At 44.3% G+C, this 18818-nt stretch overlaps 1 protein-coding gene across 3 annotated transcripts in view; it reads right to left on the bottom strand.

Annotated features, from left to right (window-relative positions):
* LOC139568539 (VPS10 domain-containing receptor SorCS1-like) overlaps window positions 1-18818 on the bottom strand; it is a 179858-nt gene that overhangs the window by 28609 nt on the left and 132431 nt on the right. For all 3 annotated transcript variants that reach the window (XR_011673628.1, XM_071390439.1, XM_071390440.1), the window contains exons 10-15: window positions 15666-15812; window positions 14371-14473; window positions 6156-6232; window positions 5476-5567; window positions 3739-3846; window positions 1967-2084 (exon numbers count right to left, since the gene is read on the bottom strand). Coding sequence is in view for 2 of the 3 variants with exons in the window: in XM_071390439.1 (XP_071246540.1) it covers window positions 1967-2084; window positions 3739-3846; window positions 5476-5567; window positions 6156-6232; window positions 14371-14473; window positions 15666-15812 (645 nt within the window). In the remaining variant the exon portion in view is untranslated. The remainder of the gene's footprint in view (window positions 1-1966; window positions 2085-3738; window positions 3847-5475; window positions 5568-6155; window positions 6233-14370; window positions 14474-15665; window positions 15813-18818) is intronic.

Here is an 18818-nt window from a genome sequence, read left to right as displayed (position 1 = left end):
GTTTCCTGGTTGCTAAAATTTGAATAGTTAATTAGAATTAGCCTAATTTCAGTTCATGTGACAAGTATAGTGTAGAGAATCATTGTAACATCTAAACCGCTGTGAAATATATTTTCCCGTAAACAAAAATACTGTGTTTCAAGCTGGTGTACAAAATTGTCAGTAAGACGCAAAAACAAAAGTTATGAACAGGAGGCATAAAAATAGCGCACATAGAACATATCTACCACTTCTTAAGACTTGCTTTCAATGAGAATGACAGATCTATAACTCACATTTCTATGTGAATTTCTTGACGTTAGACATATTTTTGAAGAAGTCAGAGTAAGTTACAAGTTTAATCCCCATCTTAAAAGTTTGGGTGACACTTCAAAGTGTAAGATATAATGTAAGTTCAATATATAAAGTGCTCACAACTTCTTGCAATGGAAGTTCTTTGCTCATGGAGCACTGAGAGGGGGGTTTCTAGTGTTCTACATGTTAGGAGCTATCCATGGCTGAAATGACCAGGCTGAGGAAGGCCTCTGAAACCAGTTTTCTGCAGACAGAGTTACAGTTACAGTTGAAGTCAACGTTTACATACACTTAGGTTGGAGTCATTAAAACTCATTTTCAACTTCACTCCACAAATTTCTTGTTAACAAACTATAGTTTTGGCAAGTCGGTTAGGACATCTACTTTGTGCATGACACAAGTCATTTTTCCAACAAATGTTTACAGACAGATTATTTCACTTATAATTCACTGTATCACAATTCCAGTGGGTCAGAAGTTTACATACACTAAGTTGACTGTGCCTTTAAACAGCTTGGAAAATTCAGAGAAAATGATGCCATGGCTTTAGAAGCTTCTGGCATCATTTGAATCAATTAGAGGTGTACATGTGGATGTATTTCAAGGACTACCTTCAAAAAGAAATCAGCCAAGACCTCAGAAAAAAAATGTTCGACCTCCACAAGTTTCGTTCACCCTTGGGAGCAATTTCCAAAACCCTGAAGGTACCATGTTCATCTGTACAAACAATAGTACGCAAGTATAAACACCTTGGGACCACGCAGCCATCATACCGCTCAGGAAGGAGACGCGTTCTGTCTCCTAGAGATGAACGTACTTTGGTGTGAAAAAACTGCACATGTGGACAAAGATTGTACTTTTGGAGAAATGTCCTCTGGACTGATGAAATAGAACTGTTTGGCCAAAATGACCGTCGTCATGTTTGGAGGAAAAAGGGGGATGCTTGCAAGCCGAAGAACACCATACCGACCGCGAAGCATGGGGGTGGCAGCATCATGTTGTGGGGGTGCTTTGCTGCAGGAGGGACTGGTGCTCTTCACAAAATAGATGGCATTATGAGGAAGGAAAATTATGTGGATATATTGAAGCAACATCTCAAGACATCAGTCAGGAAGTTGAAGCTTGGTCGCAAGTGGGTCTTCCAAATGGACAATGACCACAAGCATACTTCCAAAGTTGTGTCAAAATGGCTTAAGGACAATAAAGTCAAGGTATTGGAGTGGCCATCACAAAGCCCTGACCTCAAACCTATAGAACTGAAAAAGTATGTGCGAGCAAGGAGGCCTACAAACCTGACTCAGTTACACCAGCTCTGTCAGGAGGAATGGGCCAATATTCACCCAACTTATTGTGGGAAGCTTGTGGAAGGCTACCCAAAACGTTTGACCCAAGTTTGACAATTTCAAGGCAATGCTACCAAATACTATTTGAGTCTATGTAAACTTCTGACTCACTGGGAATGTGATGAAGGAAATAAAAGCTGAAATAAATCATTCTCTCTACTATTATTCTGACATTTCACATTCTTAACATAAAGTGGTGATCCTAATTGACCTAAGACAGGGAATTTGTACTCGGATTAAAAGTCAGGAATTGTGAAAAACTGAGTTTAAATGTGTTTGGCTAAGGTGTATGTAAACATCCGACTTCAACTGTATGTAGGTGCCATTACCCGGTTGTGTAGGTGCCATGTCTGGTAATCCCCCTCTGTACATCTCCGGTTGAAGATGGACCTGAAGTCAATCTTGACCAGCTGCCACTCGGACCGGTGACTGACGTGGCCAAAGATCCTGCAAACAGCAAGGAACCTTACAGCTGCAGCAGAAAAGGTACACTAGTATCTGGTTGTCAGACCGAGGCATCAGTCAAGACCAGTCACTTCTGAGCTGAATAAAATATACTTCGTTGGATAGAGGAATGTAAAAGTGTGGAGTCAACATTTTCTTTGACTTGGATGAACATGACAGTTATTACCAAAAGCTTTAGAGAAATTGCATTTGGCAACTAATGGAATGTAAATGAATCACTTAACAAAAAGAGAGTGTCTTACAGGGTGTGTATTTCCCTCAGATTCAAAACAAACTTCAACCAAAATTCAAGGTCATAACACCACACAAATTAACATTCACACGTTGCAGAAAACATTCCTTCTCAGACAAAATTGGGTGGGAGTTTTACTGTAATTGACCTCCTCTCTCTGCTAATCAAACAACACATTTATCACACTCAATCCATTAATTAACGGACTGAGCTGCTGGTCTACAACTGTCACTAACTGTAAAATCATTATTAATTGATAAGAAAATGGTCTGAAATGAACTAATGATAAATAATGAGGTGTCCATAAACAGAGATGCAGAGAAATAGAGTAGACATTTCATTTTTTTCCCCGATGAAAAGCTGTAGTAGGCTGTCAACAATCTCCTAACAGTATCATATCCCACAGTCCTGTCTGTCTCAGCTGGTTCAGAGAAGTGCACTCTGGGCCTACAGGGAGAAAGTCCTATCTTATCCTATCTTTTCCTTCCATCTTCCTCTCTCTCTGTCTCAGTCGCTCTCCTCATCTCTCTCTCTCAACTCTCTCTCTCCCCACTTTTGTCCTTCCCTCTCCCGGTCTCAGCAGCTGTGGCCTATCCTTCTGTTGCCGTGCTGACTACAAAGTCAACTGTCTGTCTGTCACTCAGTTTTCGGTGATGACAGGTGTTAGAAAACACTGATGTAAGGGCTACGGGAAACCTTATGCAGCAGCCGTCAAAGTTTTACACCAAAAAAGTACAACAAGAGCAGTATCATCTCATGTAGTATAGCTAAGTGGGTCATTCTAGAAGGAAATAAGTTGTAGAAAAGACGGAAAAACTTCATATGCCATGTTTCTTAAAACTATTGAGTCAATGTTGCTACATAATGCAGAAAGAACTTTTAGAGCCCTACTTTCCTATTCGGTCCTTTAGCCATAGTCTATTTTATTTTTGATGATGTTCCTCATGTTCTTCAAAACGGAGTGCTCTGCTGTCGCCGGTCTCCCGACACCACTGATGTCTCTGTGATCATAATCCCGAGACAGATGGTTTTGATGTGAGGCTAAACCTTGAGAGGGATCTATTCCATTCATGTTAGGGAAAATGGGCAGCCAGCGCTGTCATTACTATCAGCGGTTTGGATACGAGCAAAACTCCCACCCTCGCAAACAACGTCAACCCATCTAACACGGTTACGGTTCACTCAATCTCAATTCATTATGTTAACACATCAAACATACTGTATATCTGCAATCAGATGGGATTTGATGTTACTGTGCGGTGTAGTGGTATAGTAGTCTATTCGGACAACATACAGTAACACTTCTGGGCCAACGTTTGAATCCTGCATCCATCCTTTTTGGTTCGGAGTTTCCCCTTACCGTTCTCCCTCTCATTCAAAATTGGGTAAATGAAGTTGATTTACGTCATGATGAGAGTCTCCTCCCCCGGCTCCCCTAGTAACCCGTCCACAAACAGGGGCGACATGGTGAAACTGTATTTATTCCACTCTCTCCCCTCGTCGAAACTCATCCTGTGGGAGGAACCATAGAAAGAGAATGAGAGCTAATGTATTTTCTTCTGTATCTCTATGGGAGAGACCATAGCAATAGAATGAGAACTGCATTAATGTATTTAACAGTATTATAAACTCAGCAAAAAAATAAACATCCCTTTTTCAGGACCCTGTCTTTCAAAGATAATTCGTAAAAAATCCAAATAACTTCACAGATCTTCATTGTAAAGCGTTTAAACACCGTTTCCCATGCTTGTTCAATGAACCATAAACAATTAATGAGCATGCACCTGTGGAACGTTCATTAAGACACTAACAGCTTACAGACGGTAGGCAATTAAGATCACAGTTATGAAAACTTAGGACACTAAAGAGGCGAAAAAGTGCTCTTCACTGATGAGTCGCGGTTTTGTCTCACCAGGGGTGATGGTCGGATTTGCGTTTATCGTCAAAGGAATGAGCGTTACACCGAGGCCTGTACTCTGGAGCGGGATCGATTTGGAGGTGGAGGGTCTGTCATGGTCTGGGGCAGTGTGTCACAGCATCATCGGACTGAGCTTGTTGTCATTACAGGCAATCTCAACGATGTGCGTTACAGGGAAGACATCCTCCTCCCTCATGTGGTACCCTTCCTGCAGGCTCATCCTGATATGACCCTCCAGCATGACAATGCCACCAGCCATACTGCTCGTTCTGTGCGTGATTTCCTGCAAGACAGGAATGTCAGTGTTCTGCCATGGCAAGCGAAGAGCCTGGATCTCAATCCCATTGAGCACGTCTGGGACCTGTTGGATCGGAGGGTGAGGGCTAGGGCCATTCCCCCCAGAAATGTCCAGGAACTTGCAGGTGCCTTGGTGGAAGAGTGGGGTAAAATCTCCCAGCAAGAACTGGCAAATCTGGTGCAGTCCATGAGGAGGAGATGCACTGTAGTACTTAATGCAGCTGGTGGCCACACCAGATACTGACTGTTACTTTTGATTTTGACCGCCCCCCTTTGTTCAGAGACACATTATTCCATTTCTGTCAGTCACAGAAAGTCTGTGGAACTTGTTCAGTTTATGTCTCAGTTGTTGAATCTTGCTATGTTCATACAAAAATGTACACATGTTAAGTTTGCTGAAAATAAACGCAGTTGACAGTGAGATGACGTTTCTTTTTTTGCTGAGTTTAGTATTTTCTGCTGTATCTTTATGGTAGAAACCATAGCAATATAATAATAACACATACCATAACTGATGGACCGAATTAGAACATATTATAGTGTATAATATTACAGTATAATATGCATCTCTATGGGAGAAAACAAACATCTTCTCCAGTGTCTTATCAAATTGATAAAAAGTGAATTTGAATTATTCCACCATGACACAGGATATGAGCACTGCATTTCTAAAGGCACTGAAAGGCAAGGCTTACATCACGTAACAAACAGGGAAAGGTGAAATTGAATAGCAATCGTCAAAGGAGGAGAATATCTCACCGCCTACTGGATTGGAATTACACTAATAACTTCCTATGTTCTTAGACATGCTCATTACACTCTCAGGCTTGTGGGAACGTGAGGATTGAGTCTTCCTCGGAGAGAGAGAGAGAGAGAGAGAGTTGATACAAACCATGCCAAATTCTATTTTTCTAATAGAGATTCACCATAGGTGTCGGATGGGGAGTGGAGTGTGTCTTATAGCCACCAGGGCCCCTCCTTGGTCCAGGTAGAGAACACTGTACTCCTCATCAAAGATCTGAAAGGCAAAAGGTATGAAGTATAAACTCATTATATGACTAGCGTTATTGATTACAAGACATTTTTGTTTTAGTAGTGGACTTTAATGTTGATGAAGGAGCAACCTAATGAACGAAGGTACACACACATAGGCATGCACACACATACACACCCCCCTTACACACATCAGATCTCCCCCCCCCCCCCCCGGCTCTCAATACCAAAACACACCACACTCCGATGTGGTGTGACGTTGCCGTGTCAATTCTCTACTCATTATTTTTCATCTGCGTCCTTTAATTAGACACGAGGCCCCTTAAATTGAAATCGCGGCCGTCATATAAGGGAGGTGGATGAGAGGTGGCACAGACACTCACCCAGGGGCATCGTTGTACAGGCAAAGGCAGGGGGGCTACCGAATAACATTAGTCTTGAGATCTCATTTGATTATCTGCACTAAATCACAGCGGCGGGTGGCAAGGTGGTGGATTAAACACCATCCTGGGGATGATGATGTAGTTATTGAGATGGTGAGGATCTCTCCCTCCCTCCCTCCCTCCCTCCCTCCCTCCCTCCCTCCCTCCCTCCCTCCCTCCCTCCGCCTCACCTGTCTCCATGTGTTGCCGGCGTCTGAGGTGATGAACATGCTCACGTTGCTGGTGGTCAACTCCACTCCGATGGAGCCTGATGAGAAGGGTGGGGGTGGGGAGGTTGGGTGAAGTGTTCAGGATGAGAGAGTCCCGTATGACTTTAGCCAACTGCTAAACTATTGATATCCTTGAGGGTGTGGGGCTGATTTAAATCAAATCCAAAATTCCACAGCTGTCTGATATACTGTACATGACCTTAATAAGTGCAAAGTCATACAGGAAGTGTCTTAAATTACAGAAGTGATTGATGTCATTTCTTCCTGAAGGACGCAGACTGTATACTAGAGTCAAAGTCAGTCATGTCCTTTCATACATTGACATTGATAACTAAAAAAGTTTCCTAACACACATTACAGTAATATAGTCCACTTACTGTGCAGTATTAACCATCCAGTCTCCTCTATCACATAAAGACCTCCGCTTTCAGACTGAGGCTGTTGAGTCTTCTACTATAATTACTCCCATTTACTGGCTAATTAGAGTCAGGTGGTTTAACAGGAGGCTAGAGGAGAAGTGTTCCAGAGTGTACCACTCAGAGGCAGAGTTGGCTACCCCTGTGTCTCACTGGCTCTGGGTGTGTCACTGGCTCTGGGTGTGTGTCACTGGCTCTGGGTGTGTCTCACTGGCTCTGGGTGTGTCTCACTGGCTCTGGGTGTGTCTCACTGGCTCTGGGTGTGTGTCACTGGCTCTGGGTGTGTGTCACTGGCTCTGGGTGTGTCTCACTGGCTCTGGGTGTGTCTCACTGGCTCTGGGTGTGTCTCACTGGCTCTGGGTGTGTCTCACTGGCTCTGGGTGTGCGTCACTGGCTCTGGGTGTGCGTCACTGGCTCTGGGTGTGCCTCACTGGCTCTGGGTGTGTCTCACTGGCTCTGGGTGTGTCTCACTGGCTCTGGGTGTGTCACTGGCTCTGGGTGTGTGTCACTGGCTCTGGGTGTGTCACTGGCTCTGGGTGTGTCACTGGCTCTGGGTGTGTGTCACTGGCTCTGGGTGTGTGTCACTGGCTCTGGGTGTGTGTCACTGGCTCTGGGTGTGTGTCACTGGCTCTGGGTGTGTGTCACTGGCTCTGGGTGTGTCACTGGCTCTGGGTGTGTCACTGGCTCTGGGTGTGTCACTGGCTCTGGGTGTGCGTCACTGGCTCTGGGTGTGCGTCACTGGCTCTGGGTGTGTCTCACTGGCTCTGGGTGTGTCTCACTGGCTCTGGGTGTGCGTCACTGGCTCTGGGTGTGCGTCACTGGCTCTGGGTGTGCGTCACTGGCTCTGGGTGTGCGTCACTGGCTCTGGGTGTGCGTCACTGGCTCTGGGTGTGCGTCACTGGCTCTGGGTGTGCGTCACTGGCTCTGGGTGTGCTTCACTGGCTCTGGGTGTGCGTCACTGGCTCTGTGTGTGTCACTGGCTCTGGGTGTGTCTCACTGGCTCTGTGTGTGTCACTGGCTCTGTGTGTCTCACTGGCTCTGTGTGTCTCACTGGCTCTGGGTGTGTCTCACTGGCTCTGGGTGTGTCTCACTGGCTCTGGGTGTGTCTCACTGGCTCTGTGTGTCTCACTGGCTCTGGGTGGGTGTGTCTCACTGGCTCTGTGTGGGTGTGTCTCACTGGCTCTGTGTGGGTGTGCGTCACTGGCTCTGTGTGGGTGTGTCTCACTGGCTCTGTGTGGGTGTGTCTCACTGGCTCTGTGTGGGTGTGTCTCACTGGCTCTGCGTGTGTGTGTCTCACTGGCTCTGCGTGTGTGTGTCTCACTGGCTCTGCGTGTGTGTGTCTCACTGACTCTGCGTGTGTGTGTCTCACTGGCTCTGCGTGTGTGTGTGTCTCACTGGCTCTGCGTGTGTGTGTCTCACTGGCTCTGCGTGTGTGTGTCTCACTGGCTCTGCGTGTGTGTGTCTCACTGGCTCTGCGTGTGTGTGTCTCACTGGCTCTGCGTGTGTGTGTCTCACTGGCTCTGTGTGTGTGTGTGTGTGTGTGTGTGTGTGTGTGTGTGTGTGTGTGTGTGTGTGTGTGTGTGTGTGTGTGTGTGTGTGTGTGTGTGTGTGTGTGTGTGTCTCACTGGCTCTGTGTGTGTGTGTGTGTGTGTGTGTGTGTGTGTGTGTGTGTGTGTGTGTGTGTGTGTGTGTGTGTGTGTGTGTGTCTCTGGCTCTGTGTGTGTGTGTGTGTCTCACTAGCTCTGTGTGTGTGTGTGTCTCACTAGCTCTGTGTGTGTGTGTGTCGCACTGGCTCTGTGTGTGTGTGTGTTTGTGTCGCACTGGCTCTGTGTGTGTGTGTTTGTGTCGCACTGGCTCTGTGTGTGTGTGTGTTTGTGTCGCACTGGCTCTGTGTGTGTGTGTGTTTGTGTCGCACTGGCTCTGTGTGTGTGTGTTTGTGTCGCACTGGCTCTGTGTGTGTGTGTTTGTGTCGCACTGGCTCTGTGTGTGTGTGTTTGTGTCGCACTGGCTCTGTGTGTGTGTGTTTGTGTCGCACTGGCTCTGTGTGTGTGTGTTTGTCGCACTGGCTTTCTCTCCCTCCCTCTTTTCTCCCTCTCTCTCTCTCCTTCCATTCTTCCTTCCTTCCCTTCCTCCCCTGACCTCCTTCCTAACAGGAGGGTACAGGAGAACTGTTCCAGAGTGTAACCCTCAGAGCCCCCCTCCCTTATCTATCCTGACGCCTAGTCACTTTACCCTGCCTTCACGTACATATCTACCTCAAATACCTTATTATTATCTATCCTGATGCCTAGTCACTTTACCCTGCCTTCACGTACATATCTACCTCAATTACCTTATTATTATCTATCCTGATGCCTAGTCACTTTACCCTGCCTTCACGTACATATCTACCTCAAATACCTTATTATTATCTATCCTGATGCCTAGTCACTTTACCCTGCCTTCACGTACATATCTACCTCATTATTATCTATCCTGATGCCTAGTCACTTTACCCAGCCTTCACGTACATATCTACCTCAAATACCTTATTATTATCTATCCTGATGCCTAGTCACTTTACCCTGCCTTCACGTACATATCTACCTCAAATACCTTATTATTATCTATCCTGATGCCTAGTCACTTTACCCTGCCTTCACGTACATATCTACCTCATTATTATCTATCATGATGCCTCGTCACTTTACCCTGCCTTCACGTACATATCTACCTCATTATTATCTATCCTGATGCCTAGTCACTTTACCCTGCCTTCATGTACATATCTACCTCAAATACCTCATTATTATCTATCCTGATGCCTAGTCACTTTACCCTGCCTTCATGTACATATCTACCTCAAATACCTCATTATTATCTATCCTGATGCCTAGTCACTTTACCCTGCCTTCATGTACATATCTACCTCAAATACCTTATTATTATCTATCCTGATGCCTAGTCACTTTACCCTGCCTTCATGTGCATATCTACCTCAAATACCTCGTTATTATCTATCCTGATGCCTAGTCACTTTACCCTGCCTTCATGTGCATATCTACCTCAAATACCTCGTTATTATCTATCCTGATGCCTAGTCACTTTACCCTGCCTTCATGTACATATCTACCTCAAATACCTCGTACTACTGCACATTGATCTAGTCCCTGTATGCAGCTCCATTCTTGTGTATTATATTCCTCCTGTGTTACTATTTTTCTTTTTATTGGATTTTTTTTAACTCTGCATTGTTGGGAAGGGCTTGTATGTACGCATTTCACAGTAAAGTCTACACCTGTTGTATTCTGCGCATGTGACAAATTAAATGTGATTTTATTTAACTAGATTTGTACCCTAGGATTAAGGGCTTTTATCCAGTGTCAAGGTGAAACAGTGCTCTGCTCGCTTTCCCTACAGCTGTTGCTTTAAAGATCTATGACCCAGTAAAACACTGTCGGTTACAGTAGCCTACTTTGAATGGATACAGAGATGTGAAATAACAATTTGTGTGTTTGTATGTAAATAAATGACTGGTCCCATAGCTGTTGTCCCAGAGCCATGACTCAGCTAAACACAGTCAGTTACATTATGAATATAATATTCTATATAGATGTTCTGTAATAACAATTGTACTTGTACTAGCGATAGACCTTCTGTCATAATATGCCAGTTATACTACCCCATGAAGTCCCAGCCCTTCAGTTCTCCAGAGACCACATGGCACTGTCTAGTAGTAGACTAGACCCACTCCTGACTCCTAAGGCGTGTGGAGACATGTCATAGACTAGTCTAGCCCAGCAGGAATTAAAAGCCCTACAGCTAAAATGGGAAGCCATTCTGAGACTGATGCTGGTATTGAGTCCAAAATGGCGCCCTATTCCCTATTTAGTGCATAGGCTCTGATCAAAAGCAGTGCACTATATTGGGAACAGGGTGATATTTGGGACACGACAGTCTCTGATCCTCCTGTGGTGTTTGTTTTACTCCACTAACGGTGGGGAGATGATGAGTGCATTGAGCGGATAGGCACTCCTGTGCCCGGACTCCCAGTCGGCAGCCATAAAGGGCAAAACCGTGATGGGTATAGTTTTGGGCACCACTGTGAGTTTCTGGAATATGGTTTCCTGTGTTTAGCCACAAATTTGAGTTGACACAGACATGCTGCCACCTAGGTTCTCGTGGAAGAGAAAAACTCACTGTGGATGGTAGGGCTGGTTGTTTAGTTTAAGGAATAAACGATATAACAAATGTCCCTTTTTATACAACGGGTGGGTCTAATCCTGAACCGCATTCCAGCTGATGTCAATTCCACAAGTTACCACCGGCTAAATCTATGACGTTAAAATACCTATTTACTCTGTTCCATCTGACTGTGGAATCCACTTTCTCATCAGCCCAGCCAGGCAATTTATAAACTTGATCTCCACTATAAAAAGCATCTAGACATTATCTCACATTTCTTTTAGACTAACATTTAGTTTTCAACAGCAGAGAAACCTTGCTGTCTGTCTGTCATTGATTCAATATTCAAGATCAATCTCCAGCTGTCCCATAGTAATGAATGTGTCGGGAGTCGGTACGAGACAGACAGGCAGGCTGGTAACGTTTCTCAGCCAGTCGAAATCATGAATTAGCTGACATAATCTTTATAGATGTATACAAAGAAATGTCAATTGAAAAAGGTGAAACGAAACGAAGTGTAGCTAATTTGCAGTCTTTCCAGCTTCAGTTTGAAGTGATTGACCTCATCTCGAGACTAACAACCCCCGTGCCAAGATATCCTCCAAACAGCGGCTTCTCAGGCATTATCACTTAAAAAAAAAATGTTTTACCTTTATTTAACCAGGTAGGCTAGTTGAGAACAACTGCGAACTGGCCAACATAAAGCAAAGCATTTCGACACATATAACAACACAGAGTTACACATGGAATAAACAAACATAGTCAATAATACAGTAGACAAAGTCTATATACAGTGTGTGCAAATGAGGTAAGATAAGGGAGGTAAGGCAATAAATAGGCCATGGTTGTGAAGTAATTACAATATACCAATTAAACACTGGAGTGAATAGATGTGCAGAAGATTAATGTGCAAGTAGAGATACTGGGGTGCAAAGGAACAAGATAAAAACATAAATACAGTTTTGGGATGAGGGAGTTGGATGGGCTATTTACAGATGGGCTATGTACAGGTGCAGTGATCTGTCAGCTGCTCTGACAGCTGGTGCTTGAAGCTAGTGAGGGAGATATGAGTCTCCAGCTTCAGAGATTTTTGCAGTTCGTTCCAGTCATTGGCAGCAGAGAACTGGAAGGAAAGGCGGCCAAACGAGGAATTGGCTTTGGGGGTGACCAGTGAGATATACCTGCTGGAGCGCGTGCTACGGGTGGGGGCTGCTATGGTGACCAGTGAGCTGAGATAAGGCAGGTCTTTACCTAGCAAAGACTTGTAGATTACCTGGAGCCAGTGGGTTTGGTGACGAATATGAAGCGAGGGCCAGCCAACGAGAGTGTACAGGTCACAGTGGTGGGTAGTATATGGGGCTTTGGTGACAAAACGGATGGCACTGTGATAGACTGCATCCAATTTGTTGAGTAGATAAGAGCGTCTGCTAAATGACTTAAATGTAAATGTAAATGTAGAGTGTTGGAGGCTATTTTGTAGATAACATCTCCGAAGTCCAGGATCGGTAGGATGGTCAGTTTTACGAGGGTATTTTTGGCAGCATGAGTGAAGGATGCTTTGTTGCGAAATAGGAAGCCGATTCTAGATTTCATTTTGGATTGGAGATGCTTAATGTGAGTCTGCAAGGAGAGTTTACAGTCTAGCCAGACACCTAGGTATTTGTAGTTGTCCACATATTCTAAGTCATGACCATCCAGAGTAGTGATGCTGGATGGGCGGGAAGGTGCGGGCAGCGATCGGTTGAAGAGCATGCATTTAGTTTTACTTGCATTTAAGAGCAGTTGGAGGCCACGGAAGGAGATATGTATGTCATTGAAGCTCGTCTGGAGGTTAGTTAACACAGTGTCCAAAGAAGGGCCAGAAGTATACAGAATGGGGCCGTCTGCGTAGAGGTGGATCAGAGAATCACCAGCAGCAAGAGCTACATCATTGATGTATACAGAGAAGAGTGTCGGCCCGAGAATTGAACCCTGTGGCACCCCCATAGAGACTGCCAGAGGTCCGGACAACAGGCCCTCCGATTTGACACACTGAACTCTATCAGAGAAGTAGTTGGTGAACAAGGCGAGGCAGTCATTTGAGAAACCAAGGCTGTTGAGTCTGCCAATAAGAATGTGGTGATTGACAGAGTCGACAGCCTTGACCAGGTCGATGAATGCAGCTGCACAGTAATGTCTCTTATCGATGGCGGTTATGATATCGTTTAGGACCTTGAGTGTGGCTGAGGTGCACCCATGACCAGCTCTGAAACCAGATTACATAGCGGGGAAGGTACGGTGGGATTCGAAAAGGTCGGTAATCTGTTTGTTTACTTGGCTTTCGAAGACCTTAGAAAAGCAGGGTAGGAAAGATCTATAGCAGTTTGGGTCTAGAGTGTCTCCTCCTTTGAAGAGGGGTATGTTCGTGGCAGCTTTCCAATCTTTGGGAATCTCAGACGATACGAAAGAGAGGTTTAACAGGCTAGTAATAGGGGTTGCAACAATTTTGGCAGAGAAGTTTAGAAAGAGAGGGTCCAGATTGTCTAGCCCGGCTGATTTGTAGGGGTTCAGATTTTTCAGATCTTTCAAAACATCAGCTTTCTGGATTTGGGTGAAGGAGAAATGGGGGAGGCTTGAGAGAGTTGCTGTGGGGGGTGCAGGTCAGTTGACCGGGGTAGGGGTAGCCTGGTGGAAAGCATGGCCAGCCGTAGAAAAATGCTTATTGAAATTCTCAATTATTGTGGATTTATCAGTGGTGACAATGTTTCATAGCCTCAGTGCAGTGGGCAACTGGGAGGTGGTGCTCTTATTCTTCATGGACTTTACAGTGCCCCAGAACTTTTTTGAGTTTATGCTACAGGATGCAAATTTCTGTTTGAAAAAGCTAGCCTTAGCTTTCCTAACTGCCTGTGTATATTGGTTCCTAACTTCCCTGAAATAGAAGCATGTTCAGTTGGGTGGCAAAGGTGGTATTTTACCATTACGAAACCATATATTTAGTCTCTGTTCATGTGCAAATGGGAGACTGTCATATCTGACTGAAAGGGCCATGTATAGCCAGTGATAAGCAGTCTGTCACGAAGAGTCAACAGTTACATACAGCACAATATAAAAGACAATAGAAGGGCGCTAGTCAGGCAGTGACTGGAGGAGAATAAGAAAAGGCACTTAAGAGAAACAGCAGGCACTCTGAAGATGCAGTCCCACTCTAGAATTCCCAAGTGTAGCACTTAGCTAGTAAATCCATCTGTATACAACGCACAGTGGTGACAGCGCGGGGATGTCAGTACGGGCCAACAACAAATATTATGCATGGCCGTCCTAAAGTATGCTGGATCAGAAACTTTTCAGGAAATGCTTTGGGCTGAGTACATCATTTAAATCCGGATATATTTGCAACATGAATGAAGCCCCTAAGTTGTATAACTGCCAGTGTTTGAACACTTTAATACAGGTCTATATGTTCTTCCCGGAACGATAAAGTATGCAAATTGTCTAAACTCAACTCATAAAGTCAAAGAAACCCCTCAAGTATCTGAGCTTCACAAAATTTGCGCAATAAACGTAACTTTACAAATCCACACTGTCACTTTAAATTAAATCCCATGTTCACCTACCTGAGGCCACAATGATCCCCGGGGCAGAGTCCTTGCTCTCGATATTCCCCGACGTGTAGGGATTGGCCGACACATGTAGGTGGAGGTGTAGGGAACAGTATGGCTGGGGAAGAAGGACAAACAGAACAGTTATTCTGACTCATTAACAAAGGAGGGGGAAGATCTGTCAACAGAATAGACTTAACTATATGTCAACACAAACACTCATTAGAGAAGACCCCCAAGCAAATGGCCATCGAGGTGGGATTTAATGACACACACATGAATGCACGCACACACACACACACACAGGAACACACGCACGCATTTGCACATACACAGCCCCCCCCCCCCCCACCCATCATAAATCCTCACACAAACACTACTCCCCATTGGCTCATTTGACCATTAGTTTTGATTGGAATAACCTTTAGCTACACAATTCTCATTAGGACACTGCAAATGCCAGTAGTGCGAGCGTGTGTGTTGTGTTTAGAGGTTTATTAAAAGGCTGACATTTTCTGACAAATGACTGCATAATACAGGGTGAAGGCGAGGTGCGCTATTGAATCACTAATTACTTTATCAAAGGGTAATTATTTTGGGGTGTATTAAGGAAGCTAAAAAGGGGCTATGCTCTACCCCTTGGCTGAGTGGGACCTGTATCTATAATACACACTGTAATAACGCTGACCATTAAAGCATATCTGTGTTACTTTGAGCCTTTTAGACGGCCAGCACACTTAACTATTAGAAAGAACCCCAATAGAGTTGATATCCACAAACAATACAGCAAAGGTCTCAACTTTGGCCATTGAAAGTAGCTATTAGCTAGCATGAACAATCAACACCCACGTTTGTGGAGAAACAAAGAAAAGAAGGGCATAGTTTGTCTCTCTCTTTCTGACACATCTCCAGCTCTAAACGTGAGATCAGTTTATTGGACTGGATCAAAATCAAAATGGCTGACCTTTCAGCTCCGCTAGCTTCCTCCGCTGCACAACCTCCGGAGCGCTCAGATTTGACGAGCAGTGCTCTTTCAGAGCTCTATCCCCCTTCCCTCACCACCTCAGCACCGCGGCAACGGCCCGGCTCAGTCAACTTCTGACAAGGCCCCGTTGACAAGTCCAACAGTGTTATGACGTGTGTGTGTGTGTGTACCCATGTGTGTATCCATGTGTGTTTGGTACGTGCGTGCATCTGTTTGTGTGTGTGTGTGTGTGTGTGTGTGTGTGTGTGTGTGTGTGTGTGTGTGTGTGTGTGTGTGTGTGTGTGTGTGTGTGTGTGTGTGCGTGTGCGTGTGTGTGTGTCCTCACTAGTTCACAGCGGATGCTGTTGCCCCTCAGGTCAGCAGTGGGAGCCTGCAGTAGCCTCCAGTCTCTCCCTCTGTTGTAGGTGATGTAAGTCTTCACCACGTTGTCCATCTTCTTGTTGGCGAGGAACATCCCTTTTATACCCGCCACCTAGGAGATAGAGATTAGGGAAAACATGATGTAATACTTCTAAAAGAAGTAAAGATGTAATACTTATTTTATATCCTGCTATCAGCACCAAATTATAGCTGGTCTAATGATGAGTGGTTACTTCAAGGAAGGTTCTAGACCTATTTCTAGGGAAATGGTCAGACACATTGTTCTACACTAAAAGTGATCTTATGTTATTTTTTGGTCTTTTATTAACATAAAAAGTGCAAAATGTAAGTTTGTTATGAACAAAATACGAGACCAGGCTGTCTCATCAAGATAATGGATGAGAGATAAAAATACCTATATATTATTACGCATATTACGCATTTTCATAGAGTCTAGACGATAAATCACGTCTTACTTATCTTGTAATACAAACATATATTATATGGTGTTTAGCGAGATGTTATCACGTTTTTATGGTTATAGGATGTGTGTGTGTATCGCCAGAGGGGATCTACTGTAATATGCATCATAATATGTTGTGCTCTGCTTAATGCAGGAGATATGATTGTGATACAGATGTAGGATCTTAATTAGACCTATATTGTCAAGGTAAAATAATCCTGCAGCCACAGGATTTTAACATTTAGTCCACAATGTTGCTTGATCAGTGGTTAGGCTATTAGCTGGCGAAAAAGTGGACTACGTAACCGTGTGTTAGTGCAGGTTTTCAGTTAATTTATGTAAATCACAAAGCTCATCTGCATTTTCTGCAGTGCAGGAAAATTCTCAGCAACAAAAGAGAAAACAAATTAAGATCCGACATCTGTATCACAATCATATCTCCTGCATTAAGCAGAGCACACTATATTATGATGCACATTACAGTAGATCCCCTCTGGCGATACACACACACATCCTATAACCATAAAAGCATGATAACATCTCGCTAAAAGCTATTTATTACAAAATAAGTAAGAAGCGATTTATCGTCTAGACTAGACTCTGTATGTAGTAAGATACGTGTGTCCTAAGTTAATCGGACTTGGGGGCTTGGGAAATAACTCTGAATATGAAATTGAGTTGAAGTCCTCACATGCATCTGCCAAGCACTCCCTTCTCGTCAATAATTGACAGATACTTCAGTCTCGCCTGGAGCTCAGATTTTAGCATATGCTGTGTTTCGGGTCCCCGACCCCAATCAAGGGACTGGATTTGATTCTATCGCCGATCGCAAGGCCAAATGAGGGGCTTAGACGCGGCTGGTATATCATCAACAGCTTAATTATTTTCTTCCCTGGCAATCTGGTGTACAGCGGGCCCCACGTTTGTATCAGGTATGTAAGCTAATGTCTGCAGTTACTCAAAGAAAATAAGGTGCGCGTCAGCAGTTCTGTGTTCATTCCAAAGCGCCTTTGAAAATGGAACAGCAACTCGGTTTACTTCCAAAAGTGACAGGAGATTACTTTATTCTCTACACCTCCTGGTTCTTAAACTCTCCCACATTGATCGCTAGTCAATATAATCTAATAGTACTGGAGTAGGTAATATAGAGAAAGAATAGGTCTATTTGGGAAGATTGCATTTAAACGAGGCTATGTTTGACGGTTATTATCAGTGATATATTCATTCCATCTGTCAACTGTGTGATTGGAAATCATTCAATACATCAAAGTGCTTGGGGGTCGAACACCTTAACTGTATAGTTTGTACTTCTGCCAACTCTGGCTGCATTCGATATCATGGCCCCACAGGGACGCCACACTTCAAAGCCTGCTATAGGCCTGGGCCTATATTCTGTACCACTAGAGTATGTGGTATAGGTGTTCCAGAGCATAGCTCCAGAGAAAACAATTCACTTCCGGTCTCAGGAAAGATGAAGGCAATTGGTATCTCAAGGTTACACTCTCGCTCAAACCATCTCTGTTCCAAACATTACATGCCACCCTTGTGCATTGTGAACCCTGTATATGTATTAACAATTTCTCCAGTGTATTTACAGATCAATCATGACATTAAGCATGCTCCTTCACCACACTCCTGCCTTGTTTACAGTATATTCACTGTATACATATATATATATATATATATATACAGTGGGGAGAACAAGTATTTGATACACTGCCGATTTTGCAGGTTTTCCTACTTACAAAGCATGTAGAGGTCTGTCATTTTTATCATAGGTACACTTCAACTGTGAGAGACGGAATCTAAAACAAAAATCCAGAAAATCACATTGTATGATTTTTAAGTAATTAATTTGCATTTTATTGCATGACATAAGTATTTGATCACCTACCAACCAGTAAGAATTCCGGCTCTCACAGACCTGTTAGTTTTTCTTTAAGAAGCCCTCCTGTTCTCCACTCATTACCTGTATTAACTGCACCTGTTTGAACTCGTTACCTGTATAAAAGACACCTGTCCACACACTCAATCAAACAGACTCCAACCTCTCCACAATGGCCAAGACCAGAGAGCTGTGTAAGGACATCAGGGATAAATTGTAGACCTGTACAAGGCTGGGATGGGCTACAGGACAATAGGCAAGCAGCTTGGTGAGAAGGCAACAACTGTTGGCACAATTATTAGAAAATGGAAGAAGTTCAAGATGACGGTCAATCACCCTCGGTCTGGGGCTCCATGCAAGATCTCACCTCGTGGGGCATCAATGATCATGAGGAATGTGAGGGATCAGCCCAGAACTACACGGCAGGACCTGGTCAATGACCTGAAGAGAGCTGGGACCACAGTCTCAAAGAAAACCATTAGTAACACACTACGCCGTCATGGATTAAAATCCTGCAGCGCACGCAAGGTCCCCCTGCTCAAGCCAGCGCATGTCCAGGCCCGTCTGAAGTTTGCCGATGATCCAGAGGAGGAATGGGAGAAGGTCATGTGGTCTGATGAGACAAAAATAGAGCTTTTTGCTCTAAACTCCACTCGCCGTGTTTGGAGGAATAGAAGGATGAGTACAACCCCAAGAACACCATCCCAACCGTGAAGCATGGAGGTGGAAACATCATTCTTTGGGGATGCTTTTCTGCAAAGGGGACAGGA

The sequence above is a fragment of the Salvelinus alpinus genome, chromosome 2 (genome assembly GCF_045679555.1).
Source record: "Salvelinus alpinus chromosome 2, SLU_Salpinus.1, whole genome shotgun sequence".
NCBI lineage: Eukaryota > Metazoa > Chordata > Actinopteri > Salmoniformes > Salmonidae > Salvelinus > Salvelinus alpinus.
Note: the sequence above shows the minus strand (reverse complement) of the source record. Positions and strands in the feature narration are given on the sequence as shown.